Source organism: Dysidea avara, chromosome 13 (genome assembly GCF_963678975.1).
Source record: "Dysidea avara chromosome 13, odDysAvar1.4, whole genome shotgun sequence".
NCBI lineage: Eukaryota > Metazoa > Porifera > Demospongiae > Dictyoceratida > Dysideidae > Dysidea > Dysidea avara.
Window position 1 is genome coordinate 17,139,527 of NC_089284.1, and position 13,083 is coordinate 17,152,609.

Sequence of the window (13,083 nt, forward strand, 5' to 3'; positions counted from 1 at the left end):
CCATCGCTGACTGTACACAATTCAGTTGCAAATATGTGAAATTTTGCTCGTATCTCAGTGTCTTCTTTTTGTAATGTAGCCAAAAGTTCATCGGCAAATTTCTTTACGCAACGGTCTCTAGGGGATTCTATCAGTAGTTATTTCTTGCTAGGTAGCCCTACCAGTGCTTCAAGGAGTATAATTTCGGGAAGTGGAGAAGTAGCCATTCGTAATGAACCACTTTAAATATTATAAACCTACATGCTCACTGTCTACTCTCAACTTCTCTGTAACACTGGCTACATAACTGTTTCGAGAGTAGCTATATTCTAGACATTTGCACTACTCTAGTTACTCCCTCTTTAGCAATGGTAAATATCACATGACCATAACAGGATAGACCAAAAAATTAATGCACGCTTCCAATCCATGGTCACGTATATTATCTATGCTCAAACCAATAGATTGATATACAGAACTGACCTTAATATTGGGAGGAGTAATAATATGGTCAATAAAAGTGGCAGTTGTTGCAGTAACTCTGGATGGCTCTACAATATGCTGAGTTAAATTATAATCACAAAGAAAGTCAGAATAAGCAGCAGTGCATGATGGCAGTAGCACAGAGTGAGTCAATGTTTAAATCTCCAACTGTGATGATGTGATTGGAATGCAATGAAATTTCAGTAACACATGTTGTAATTTAGCACGAACATCAGTAGATATACTGACACTACACACAATTGGGAATTTTTACAGGTAATACAATGTTAAGCAATCGACAGGAATTTTTTAGTGTCACAAATTGGAGGTTGGCGTGAGATTACTGAGTTAGGAAGCATCATGCATGGACCAGGCAAGTAGTGGTTATCTTGACGAGGACGACACAGAAAAGGAGATGTGAAAACAGTGAACCCAGAAAATACTAGAGTAGGAGAATGTGCAAGTCTCAGTAAAACAGTAGATGGTGGCTGTATCTACAGAAGCTTCAAACCACAAATTCAACTCATCGAGTTTAGACCCAATCCCTTGAATGTTTAATATGATGCACTATTGTCAGACCTGAAACGCAAGTCTATGGGTAATGCCTTTGTCTATATAATAAAATTAGTGTTGCACGTGATATCTGCACTGCTACTGTTAGTACATACCATACCTCTGCTCGAGACTGAACATGATACTTCCACTAGATGAACTGATATTTATAGGACTGTGTTCCAGTTAATTCGAGACCATAGGGGAATGTTTTCTCTACTTGTCGTAAAGTAGGTGACCATTTTAATTACAACATTGTCATGGTAACGATCACGTGTTCAGAACGCTACAACGCGCGTGTTACAGTGTGTTGAGAGTGATTTTGTCTGCGAGTTTGTTTGAGAGATATTATCATGTTTCGTGTGCTTAGGAGAGTGGCCAAGTGGCTGCCATGTTTCCCCGGTATGATATTGATAACTATCCTAGCTATATCGATAATATCACGTTGTTAACCTCGTTGTTAACTGTAGGCGTCCTACATGTAAACACTTGTTTTTGCATTTAATTGTGTTTTATTTACTCTTTTAGCTAAGCGGAAGCGTTCTAAGAAGAAGAAGAAGGCGAGGATCGAGGAAGTTGACGACACTTCAACAGCTTCGATCGCGTCAGCTGTGAGGTCAGCTGTACAGGAATCTAATGAAGGTACATAATTATTAAGTAATACCCCTGTATGATCACTGGGTTAAAATACAGCATTAAGATTAATTTGGGCTGTTCTATTAGAGTGTTTCATTTTTCTTGCATTCAATACTATGTGCAATGATCACATATAACCCTAACCCTAAGGTCTTCAGAAAATTCTGAGAGCACATATATTTATGAGACACCATTACATCATGTGAATAGCCACGATGTTTTACAATACACTAGTGTATTAAACGTGGGACGTTCTATTAGCATCTCGAAAACCACCATTGCGAATTGGCTACAATATGTTGTTAAGTACTATTGTCTGTGGAATATCGTGTTTTGTCAGATTCTTCTGAAGACCTCTATAACAATTGCACACTACAAGCTGCTATACAATGCTAAGAAAGCCGTGGTTATTTAATTTTGCTTCTACAACAGAAATTCAAAGGCCTACATGTAGTATGGTAACTACTTATCATTATGAACTTTTTTTTCTGCATTCTTCAATGACTCCCTAGCTTTAGCCTTCTCACAGGTCCCTAGTGGGATAACATTTAATAAAACGCTAGAGGTGCCACAGTGAGACGGAGCTAGTCTACCAGTTTATAATAGAACAAGTTATTCATTCCATGTGTGTAGCCTAACACAATAGCAGAAAAAGAGACAGAGAAGCCATTCTTTGGTACCTGTGCATGGTACCTGATAGTATTGTTGACAATCAGCTTGTTTTTTTGTATTGCCATTAGGTCACACCAAAGTAGTAATCTGGTCTAAGATCAATTTTAGCTACATACACTTAACTGTTTTATATACACTGTATGACTGTTCTATTAGAGTGATCTCAATCTTTTGTAGAAGCTAAAGCCTTTCTTAAGGAAATTGTATTTCCCTAAATTTCCATCACTTTGTTGCTATACCTCTGTCTGTTTGCCCAATATTCATGAGTTTACAGCCATCTTAGCACTCGTTTTAAGAGATTGTATGATTTATATGTTTCATTCTGAAACACTGACCTGCCACATCTGTGAAACATAAGATCATGGCCTCAAGGTGGTGCTTATAGTCGGTACGTGTTCACCTGAGCCCCGTCAAATATAGTAATATCAAAGAGGTGAACATGTGTTCACTCCCAATAGAGAGCTTGCATACACAATGCGTGTACAAAAATTGCTTGACAACTGTTGCTACTCAGCCATAGTTGAGGGCAAATTTTAATGGGACTAATTCTGACAAATATTCTTGGTTTGCCACCACAAGCTAAACACAATGAGTATCACTGCCAGATGCTAGGATAAGGTTATAAACAAATATCAAAACTAGGTTTAACATATACAAGCACAATATTAATTTTCGGTAGATTTCTCATGAATTATAGCTATTTGTGGGATTTTGACTACAGCTATCGTAGTTTATACAAGTGACTAACATAATGAACATGTCCTGTACTTTGCTAAACCATTGAGAACAGCTGTAGCACGTATTTTGCCCTCAAACATGGCTGATCTAGCAACTGTTGTTAAGCCCGCGCTTCGTATGCAAGCTAGCTCTATGGTTTTTTACAACTTTCATGTTATAAACATGTTTGTGCACCTGAATCATCCATACTAAATGTATGGGGTATTTTTAAAGCCTCATTACTCACTTGTTCTTGCCAGTATCAAAGCGTTTTTTAACAGTTCCGGCATTTAAAGGGCTTCACAGCGCTACCAAATATTTGGGCAGCTGGCCCATGTAACAAGAGTTATTAACAAGAAATGAGGGCTCACAGGCTATAGTACATAAATTGTACAGCATGTTTGTGAACAAACACAGAAACCCACAAAGATCATAGAAAATCTTTTCTACTAACACATTAAAATATAGAGTGCAAAGAATGATCTACTATAGTTTGGCGGGATGAAACTTTGCCAAATTTGTTGTGATTGCATTTTGGTGAGAAAATGAATTTGTTAGTAGCTAATGCAGATTTGCATTGGGCAAACAATTTGGCGGATTTTAATTTGGCAAAACACCACTCACTTACCAAATTTGCCAAACTCTCCTCCAGCCAAACTTACTGGCTATACGATATTGAGCAGTTAAAGCTCCTAACTTTATAGGAAGCCATGAAATAGCTGTAGACCTGTAGTATAAAACTACTCATATGGAGACACCTCACACATGTCACATTGTTATGTTACTTGTTTAGTTGAGAGGAAGTGTCCTAAAGAGGTGGGGGAGGAGGGAATTGTAGATGATTCAGTTCCGTCTACTCTACAGGATTCTAATGAAGGTATGTGTTTAGTGTCATCATAGTAGGGACCACAAAGGTTTGGGCATGGAACATGAAAAAAAATCTGCGGCACTTTTCCCTGATGACGATGAGGCAGTATTGGTTAGGTAAAACTAAGCAAACAAGCCTTCAGATCAACCCGAAACACTTTCAACAAGTTGCTATGGATTTTTTTTTAAATTGTTAAGTGGAATTTTCTACTGACTGACTAAGTAACTGATGCCTTCAGACAAGCGTAGCTCGATAACAGCTAAGTTGATTTTTGCACTGTTCGACTTTGCTTCAGCCGGACATGTGCCTTTTGGAATTGTGTGTCCCATTCATCTTTGCTGACAGCAAAAGGCATCGATTTGATGGTAGCGCGAGATGGCTTCCCTTCATAACGGAAATTGTCCGTATTTTTCATAGTGGTGCAGAGGTGCCTTTCAAACAGTTCTTGATTTGTAATGCCATGTAATGGGTTGAACATAGCTGACAACGAAGCGTAATGGATACTTCACATTTCAGATGAATATTGATAACTGGGGTATGCGGCACCATTTCTTTCTTTTGATGCGGTATGCTATTGTTTTATTATGATTTAATATCATGCACTACTCCAGCTTGTTTCAGTACTTTTATCGATGTGCTATGGTCCCTACTCTAGTTGAAAATTCCAAATTTTCTTGTGTACTTGTAGATAATATGGGATTAAGCAATGTCACTTTGATATGGTTTACAGTTTCAGCTTAATTCACTAAACATAACCTTCGATTCATATACATGTACAAATCTTTGGACTTAGAAAAAAATATTTTGTACTTTGTCAGATTCTTTAGGATATGTTTTATTGTATATTATCTTAATTGAACAAACTGCAACCAAACAGTTGTGATGATCAGCTTGTTGCACTCTTGACTGTTCTATTAGAGTGTTTTACTACAATGTAGTGAATTACACTATCATACATGTCACATTAGCAATAAACCACACTGTGATTGATTTTTACACAGGGTTGGTCACTCACATCATACCAAACATGGCACTTTACTGAGAAGGTTTGTAAGGGCTCTGGGTAGCATAGATACACATTATTTGTCCTTTAGAATATTCAGCATCAATCTGAAGTGTAAATGTTCAACTGTTTCAGAATAACATACACCATATATAGCAGAAATATAAATCTTGACAAATTGTATGATCAAGCATTTTATAAGTAAAATTTTGACTAAGTGCTTTTTTATTGTATAAGAAATTCCATTAAATGTATAATTTGAGAGGGAAATGACAAATTACATTGCAAATTTCCAAAATTTCGTTTTCAAATATTTGTGCTATATGGTATAACCTGACTGCTCTATTAGAGTATCTCAACTTCTGCTGGTTTCACTGGTAACTACACCACTGACATCACCACTCACTGTACATACAATACTGTACATGTATTATGTTATAGTTGAGAGAGAAACTGTTGTGGAGGTGGAGATCATGTCTACTGTGGAATGTAATGTCAATTCACAGTAAGTACTTTACTATTGATACACACATACCGTATAGTAAAAAGGCTTTGGCGAATTTGGCGAATAGCATTCAATTCGCCAAAGTTTTTTTCACCAATTATTTTAGATGATCACACGAGCACAGTGAGTAACTAGAACTTGAGATGAAGGTCAGCTTGTACCACCATGCAATAAAGATCGAGCTGACTTTGGAGCTCTTGATCTTCCTAGGAATGTGTCCCACAGTTGTAAGCACTCCTTGGGATAGCATTTCCAACCGGCTTTCTGTTCACACGTCAGTTAGTTCATTATCTCGTGATGGATTTGGCCAAATATTTTGATATACGCGAAAGCTAACCTCTGCTCCTGGAGTTCACTGAAAAAGCAAATACGGTCGCTCTCCGCATCGCAGGAGATAGAGAAGCATGCCTTTGCTAGCATGTCGTTAGATCAGTAGCTACAAAAGTACTGCAACGATAGCTACCTATACACTTACTACACTACTTAACTGATGAGTTGACACCTTGTTATTTTATCCTTACGTACCGTACAGCAAAAACTTTGGCGGTAAAAACTTTGGCAAATATTGTTTCAATCGCCAAAGTTTTTCCGCCAATTTTTACAACAGAGGGGTTTCGTCACACTTTTTTACTGCTAAAGTTTTTTAATATACGGTAGACACATATTAAGTGTTTAGACACACTCATCCATTTTACTATATGACTAACAGTCAGTGTTTTAGTTTACATCATATTGTTCCACAGGAATGAAGAGTTCTATAATGATATTGCAACAAGTGTTCAAATTCACACTGAAGAAATTTTGACTGAGAGAAATGAAATACTTCAAAGTTCAGAAGATATTGAGGAAGCCCGACAGCAGGTACGAAGTGTCCATGTTAATGGATGACTATATAGTCTGTTAGTGATCACTCCTACAATCAGGAGTGGAGCAACAAATATTAAGTGAGGGGGCTAAGCAGGGTGATCACAGGTTGATGTAATTTGATAACAGTTTTGACTGAACTGTACATTTAAATGTTTTATTAGAGTATGTGACTGCTCTATTAGAGTATCTTGATCTTAAAGTGGAGGGACTCTAGCCAATCATCAAAGAACATTTTTAGTGGTAGAGGGTATAAAGCCGGCAGAACGAATGTTAAGTAAAAAAAAAAACTTTGACAAGAAAACTTGTCACTGAAAAGGGTACTAAACCTTAAAAAAACATCGTAGTTTAGGAAATTGAACCCGATATTCCGGGGTGAAGGCCTCAAGGGATGCTACTATGCTACACCACTACCAGCTAGCCACCTCCCTCATTAACTGAAGTAACCTCTCAATCTTAAAGTAAGAAGAAACCAAAGCCGAACCCAACCCTAATGCTAATCTGAGATTTGCCTGTTACACATAATGATTACAAACTCACCATAAACTTACCTTCATACAACTAGTATGTTTGATAGTTAATATACTGTCAGTCAAATAGTCATTTTAACTTGAAAACCAGTGCCAGCACTTCATTTGTATTATTGAAAGAGCTTAGAGAAAGTTATTAAGAACTAACAAGGGCTCAAGTGAATGAGATGCCTACCACAACAAAGACAGTTCCTTTTGTTCTTTGAGAGAATTTATAAACAATGAAATGTCAGTTGTCTGGTGTTTGCAATTTTAAATGATCGTTCCATTAGAGTAGGTAGCTGGTCTATGTACCAGAATTGCTTTTAGTTGTATCAATTCTATACACACAATTTCAGTGTAAGAGAATTTTCAGTATCCAACTACCAGGTGGTCCCCAGGGGTTTGGATAACTGATGGATTACTCTGTAGTTTATAGCAAAGGCTTTGATTGTGATTTGTGTGGAACTTCACTAGCCACAAGAATTTAGTTTAGTTTTCCTCTGTCAAAATTTATGTCGTATTATTTGTATGCTGCAGGCAATAATAACAAATATTCTTCAATTGTTTTACAGTATTCCACTTCAATGGGAGAAGACAGTAGCCCAGCCATTGTTTCAATGGAGTGTCATAGTGATAGGTAACTGATGTATACAATGTGATTACATTTTATCACTTTGATATCACAACAGCACTTCAATGACATCATTGACCAGTAGTTCTCTAACTAAGGTCACTGACATTGATTTTGATAATGACAATCAAGTGTGTGTGACTGATACTAAGAGGTGTGATGTTGTGTCATGGTAATAATTGACACAATAAGATGTGATTACCTTTTGTTGTTCATTATAATATTATTACATAGGGATGAGGTGATGAGTAGTGATGAAGATTTGACAAGCTCCAATGAACCAACCACTACTGATGATATAAAGGAAGGATTAGAGGCTTCTCAGGAAATGTAATTGCATGTGTAAATTATGTTGATTAGACTGTACTGTAATAACGACAAAAAAATTTTCTCATCCATTTTACTATATGACTAACAGTCAATGTTTTAGTTTACATCATATTGTTCCACAGGAATGAAGAGTTCTATAATGATATTGAAACAAGTGTTCAAAGTCACACTGAAGAAATTTTGAGTGAGAGAAATGAAATACTTCAAAGGTTGGAGAATACTGAGGAAGTCCAACAGCAGGTATGAAGTGTCCATGTTAATGGATAACTATATAGTCTGTTTGTGATCACTCCTACCATCAGGAGTGTAACAATAAAATATTAAGTGAGGGGGCTAAGAAAGGTAATCACAGGTTGGTAACAACTTTGGCTAAATTTTTAAACGCATCTGAATGTTTTATTAGAGTATGTGACTGCTCTATTAGAGTATCTTGATCTTAAAAATGAAGGGGCTCGTGCCTCCCCCATTGCTATACAATAGCCAACAAAGAACCAAACATTTTTATATGGTATATTAGAAACTATAGGATCCAAGTAATGAAACAATGAATGATTGCACCACAGCATAGCTCGGTGGGAAATCCCTACATTGGCATATTATAACAAATCATTTTGTTCAATGCCAAAGTAGGGATTTTTCCTCCGAGCTATGCTTTTTATCACTTGGATCCCTACTTCAATTTTAATTTAATATACTTAGTTTTTTGCTATAGCATACAGCAATACACGTGTGACTGTTCTGTTAGGGTGACTGCTGTATTAGAGTATCTCAAGTCAACCCAGAGGGTGTGTCACTATTTTGTATTTTCGTTGTGCTAGCATTATGAATGTAGCTAGACCAATAATAATGGAGTGTGTCATCATGATAGATTGTTAAGAGGTTTGGTCTCGGTGTTCAATCATTACTAACCAACCAAGATAGCATTGATAGGAGTGGCATTGAAATTAACATGAAGTTACAGGTACTACCAAGTGTAATTGCTTAAATAAGTTTGCAGTGTCTAAATATACATGCTCAAGGTAAGTGTTGATAGGGAAAATCAGCACCTTAATAAGGCAACAAGCAGCCTGGTTGAAGATATAAGGAAAGACAAGGCACAGAGGGCGCAAACTCGTTGAACCCCAAAAATGCAAATCTCACTGGTGAGTTTGTTATTGTAGTGTAAAATGGTGGCTGTGTGTTGCTTCATTTGGCCTCCAGCCTTGTGACTGTGGTCAGGTAGGCCGACAGGCAGTCAAATGAAACTTTGAGTTTTGGTGATTTTTTAAAAATTCTATATTTGGCTGCCTGTATAAAAATGCTGTATTTGATGATGTTATTCCGTAAAGGTGATTTTCATCATGCAATATGTTTCTAAGATGAGTTTTATTAAAGGTGATATTTTACGCGGTGCGTGGAGATCCCTACTTAAACAGTACTACCGTACTGTTTGATAAACGGTAGGGGTATAGAGCCGGCAGAAGGAATGTTGAGTGAAAAAACTTTCCACCAGTATATCTGCAGGTGTAGGCGACCTCCCTTAAATGTTTCCCTCCTTTTTTTCTATGATTCCATGGCTAATCAAACTTAAAAATTCTGTATATTTGTTTGTTTACTTTTTGTAACATTATTATGACTGGCATATCTCATCTTAAGAAAAAAATAACGGTGCCTGAGTTAAAATTTCTGTCTGAACACACCCCAACTTTACTGAATGGAAAGTGAAGTGGCTATTATGCTTCACTTTCAGCTATCCTCAGCCCATTACACAGCACTACAAATGAAAAACAGTAGGAGAAGCACCTCTGCAATCAATTCGGTCACCTCAAAAAAAAGTGTAGGTGATTCGCATGCCCAATTATCAATTACTGAATTGAAAGTGAAGTGGCCATTATGTGAGCCATTGCACTTTGCCAAAAGGCACCTGTCGGGCTGAAGCAACGTCAAATAGTGAAAAGCCTTAGCAGTTATCGAGTTACGCTTGTCTGAAGGCATCGGGCAGGCAGTTAGTTAGTCAGTAGAAAATCCCATTGAATAATAAAAAAATAAAATCTTGTAGCAAGCATACTGAAGCTCACTTTTGGGCTTTGTTATACCTAACCAATACTGCCAAGGTGTCAGGATGGTCTTGTGAAGTTGGTTTTGGGGCCAGAAAAACCCAAATCTACATGACCCAGTACTACCATACTGTATGATAAATATTATTTCTGGCTTTCAGGAAAGTGAGCTATTAAGAACAAATGAGGGCTCAGGTGAATGGAAACAAACTATAGTTTTTTATATCTACCACAACAAAGACAGTTACTTTTGTTCTTTGAAAGAATGTATAAACAGTGAAATGTCAGTTGTCTGGACTTTGTAATTTCAAATGATCATTCTATTAGAGTAGGTAGCTGGTCTATGTACCAGAATTGCTTATCAATTCTATACACAGAATTTCAGTGTAGCAGAATTTTCAGTATCCAACTACCAGGTTGTCCCCAGGGGTTTGGTTAACTGATGCATTACTCTGTAGTTTATAGCAAAGACTTCGATTGTGATTTGTGGCTAGCCACATTGTTTTCCTCTGTCATAATTTATACCATATTGTTTGTATGCTACAGGCAATAATAACAAATATTCTTCAATTGTTTTACAGTGTTCCACTTCAATGGGAGAGGACAGTAGCCCAGCCATTGTTTCAATGGAGTGTCATAGTGATAGGTAACTGATGTATACAATGTGATTACATTTTATCACTTTGATATCACAACAGCACTTCATTGACATCAATGATCAGTAGTTCTCTAACTAATATCACTGACATTGATTTTGATAATGACAATCAAGTGTGTGTGACTGATACTAAGAGACGTGATGTTGTGTCATGGTAATAATTGACACAATAAGATGTGATTACCTTTTGTTGTTCATTATAATATTATTACATAGGGATGAGGTGATGAGTAGTGATGAAGATTTGACAAGCTCCAATGAACCAACCACTACTGATGATATAAAGGAAGGATTAGAGGCTTCTCAGGAAATGTAATTGCTATACGTAAATTGTGTTGCTGTAATACCAACAAATTTTTCTCATCCATTTTACTATATGACTAACAGTCAATGTTTTAGTTTACATCATATTGTTCCACAGGAATGAAGAGTTCTATAATGATATTGCAACAAGTGTTCAAATTCACACTGAAGAAATTTTGAATGAGAGAAATGAAATACTTCAAAGGTTGGAAGAGATTAAGGGAGCCCAACAGCAGGTATGAAGTGTCCATGTTAATGGATGACTATATAGTCTGTTAGTGGTCACTCCTACAATCAGGAGTGTAACAATAAAATATTAAGTGAGGGGGCTAAGAAGGGTGATCACAGGTTGATACAGTTTGGTAACAGTTTTGGCTGAATTAAAAAAAAACAACATCTGAATGTTTTATTGCAGTATGTGACTGCTCTATTAGACTATCTTGATCTTAAAAGGGGCTCTAGCCTCCCCTATTGCTATGCCTACACCTGCAGTAGTTGTCAAAGAACTGAACATTTTATATGGCATACATGTAAGTAGTAGAGGGTATAAAGCTGGCAGAAGGAATGTTAAGAGACAAAAAAACGTGTCACTGAAAAGAGTACTAAAACCCATGATAATCTGAGGAGTTAAACCCGGTATTCTGGGATAAAAGTCTCAAGAGATGCTACTATGCTACACCACTACCAGCTAGCCACCTTCCTTAGTTTCATAAAATGTAAAACCTCTCAATCTTAAAGTAACAAAGGTGAAGAAGAAACCAAAGCTGAACTCAACCCAACCCTAACGCTTATCTGAGATTGCCTGTTACGCAAAATGATGACAGCTCGGTGAAGCCACGCATACCACACCAAAAGGAAGGATGGCGCCAAAGTTAATGTTTTTGTCTAAACGTTATTTCCAGCTATCAATTAGGAACTTGAAAGTGAAGTGACCTTTATGCTTTGCATTCAGTTATATTCAGCCCATTACACAGTGCTACAAATGAAAAACAGTAGGAGAAGCACCTCTGCAATTGATCCAGTCGTCATAAAAAAAAAAAATTACGGAAGTGACCTAGGAAGTGGCTGGCCATTACACTTCACTTTCAGCTATGGCCATTTCACAGCATTACAAACAAAGAACAGTAAGAGAAGCTAGCACCTCTGCAGTCAATCCAGTCACCATGGAAAATACGGACAATTCCCATTTACAAACTTAGGGAAGCCATCACACTACCATGAATCACCGGACACCGTGAGCTGTCAGCAAAAAGAAATAGGACACAAAGGAGCACAAAGGTAAGTCCATGATGCATGCATAAAGGCACATCTCAAGACAAAGCAATGTTGAATAGTGAAAAAATCAAACCCCATAGCCTTAGCAGTCATCGAGTTACGCTTGTCTGAAGGCATCAGGCAGGCAAGTAGTTATTCAGTAGAAAATTTCATTGAATACAATTCTTTTAAAATTTTGTAACGATCTATTGGAAGCATTTAGGTTTGTACTGAAGGCACTTTTGGGCTTGGTTATACCTAACCAATACTGCCAAGGTGCCAGGATGGTATTGTAAAGTTGGTTTTATTAGGTGATATTTTAGGCCAAGCCTCCATGATCCCTAATATACAGTACTACTGTACTGTATGGTGGTAAGAGTATTATAGGGAAAGTGAGCTATTAAGAACTAATGAGGGCTCAGGAGAATGGAAACAAACTATAGATTTTTTATGTCTTCCACAACAAAGATAATTACTTTTGTTCTTTATAAACAGTGACATATCAGTTGTCTGGACGTTGGGATTTTAAATGATCATTCTATAAGAGCAGGTAGTTGGACCAGAATTGCTTTTTAGTTGTATCAGTTCTATACACACAACTTTAGTGTAGCAGAATTTTCAGTATCCAACTACCAGGTGGTCCCCAGGGGTTTGGATAACTGATGGATTACTCTGTAGTTTATAGCAAAGGCTTTGATTGTGGCCCTCAAATTTTAATAACGACAATTTAGGTGAATTTTGTGCCAAGACCAAGCGGCACTAAATTCACCTGAATTGTCAGTATTAAAATTTTTACCATTAACCTACCATCACAGCCATTTCTTGGCCGCCACCTTGGATTTCACATCTTTTTCACCATAGCCTTTTTGAGGGCCGCACTCTTTTTTTACAGCTTGGCTGTTTTTGATTAGATTATTTGTATGCTACAGGCAATAGTAACAAATATTCTTCAATTGTTTTACAGTGTTCCACTTCAATGGGAGAGGACAGTCGCCCAGCCATTGTTTCAATGGAGTGTCATAGTGATAGGTGACTGATGTATACAATGTGATTACATTTTATCACTTTGATATCACAACA

General features: G+C 37.1%; 1 protein-coding gene across 1 annotated transcript; it reads left to right on the forward strand.

The window, feature by feature from the left end:
- Positions 1-590: 590 nt before the first annotated feature.
- LOC136242295 (uncharacterized) lies at positions 591-13,036 on the forward strand. The gene is made up of 15 exons (XM_066033703.1): positions 591-606; positions 1,543-1,656; positions 3,833-3,916; positions 5,352-5,415; positions 6,159-6,276; positions 7,364-7,428; positions 7,481-7,594; positions 7,657-7,752; positions 7,875-7,992; positions 8,055-8,094; positions 10,335-10,434; positions 10,487-10,600; positions 10,663-10,758; positions 10,868-10,985; positions 12,968-13,036. Exons 1-15 carry the CDS (start codon positions 591-593, stop codon positions 13,034-13,036), a joined length of 1,326 nt encoding a protein of 441 aa, XP_065889775.1.
- The last annotated feature ends 47 nt before the right edge of the window (positions 13,037-13,083 follow it).

Excerpts from the sequence above, each read along its gene's own strand:
- LOC136242295 (XM_066033703.1), top strand. Across the intron at positions 3,917-5,351 it reads TCTACAGGATTCTAATGAAG|TTGAGAGAGAAACTGTTGTG; the intron begins GTATGTGTTTAG and ends ATTATGTTATAG. Across the intron at positions 8,095-10,334 it reads AAGTGAGGGGGCTAAGAAAG|GCAATAATAACAAATATTCT; the intron begins GTAATCACAGGT and ends TGTATGCTACAG.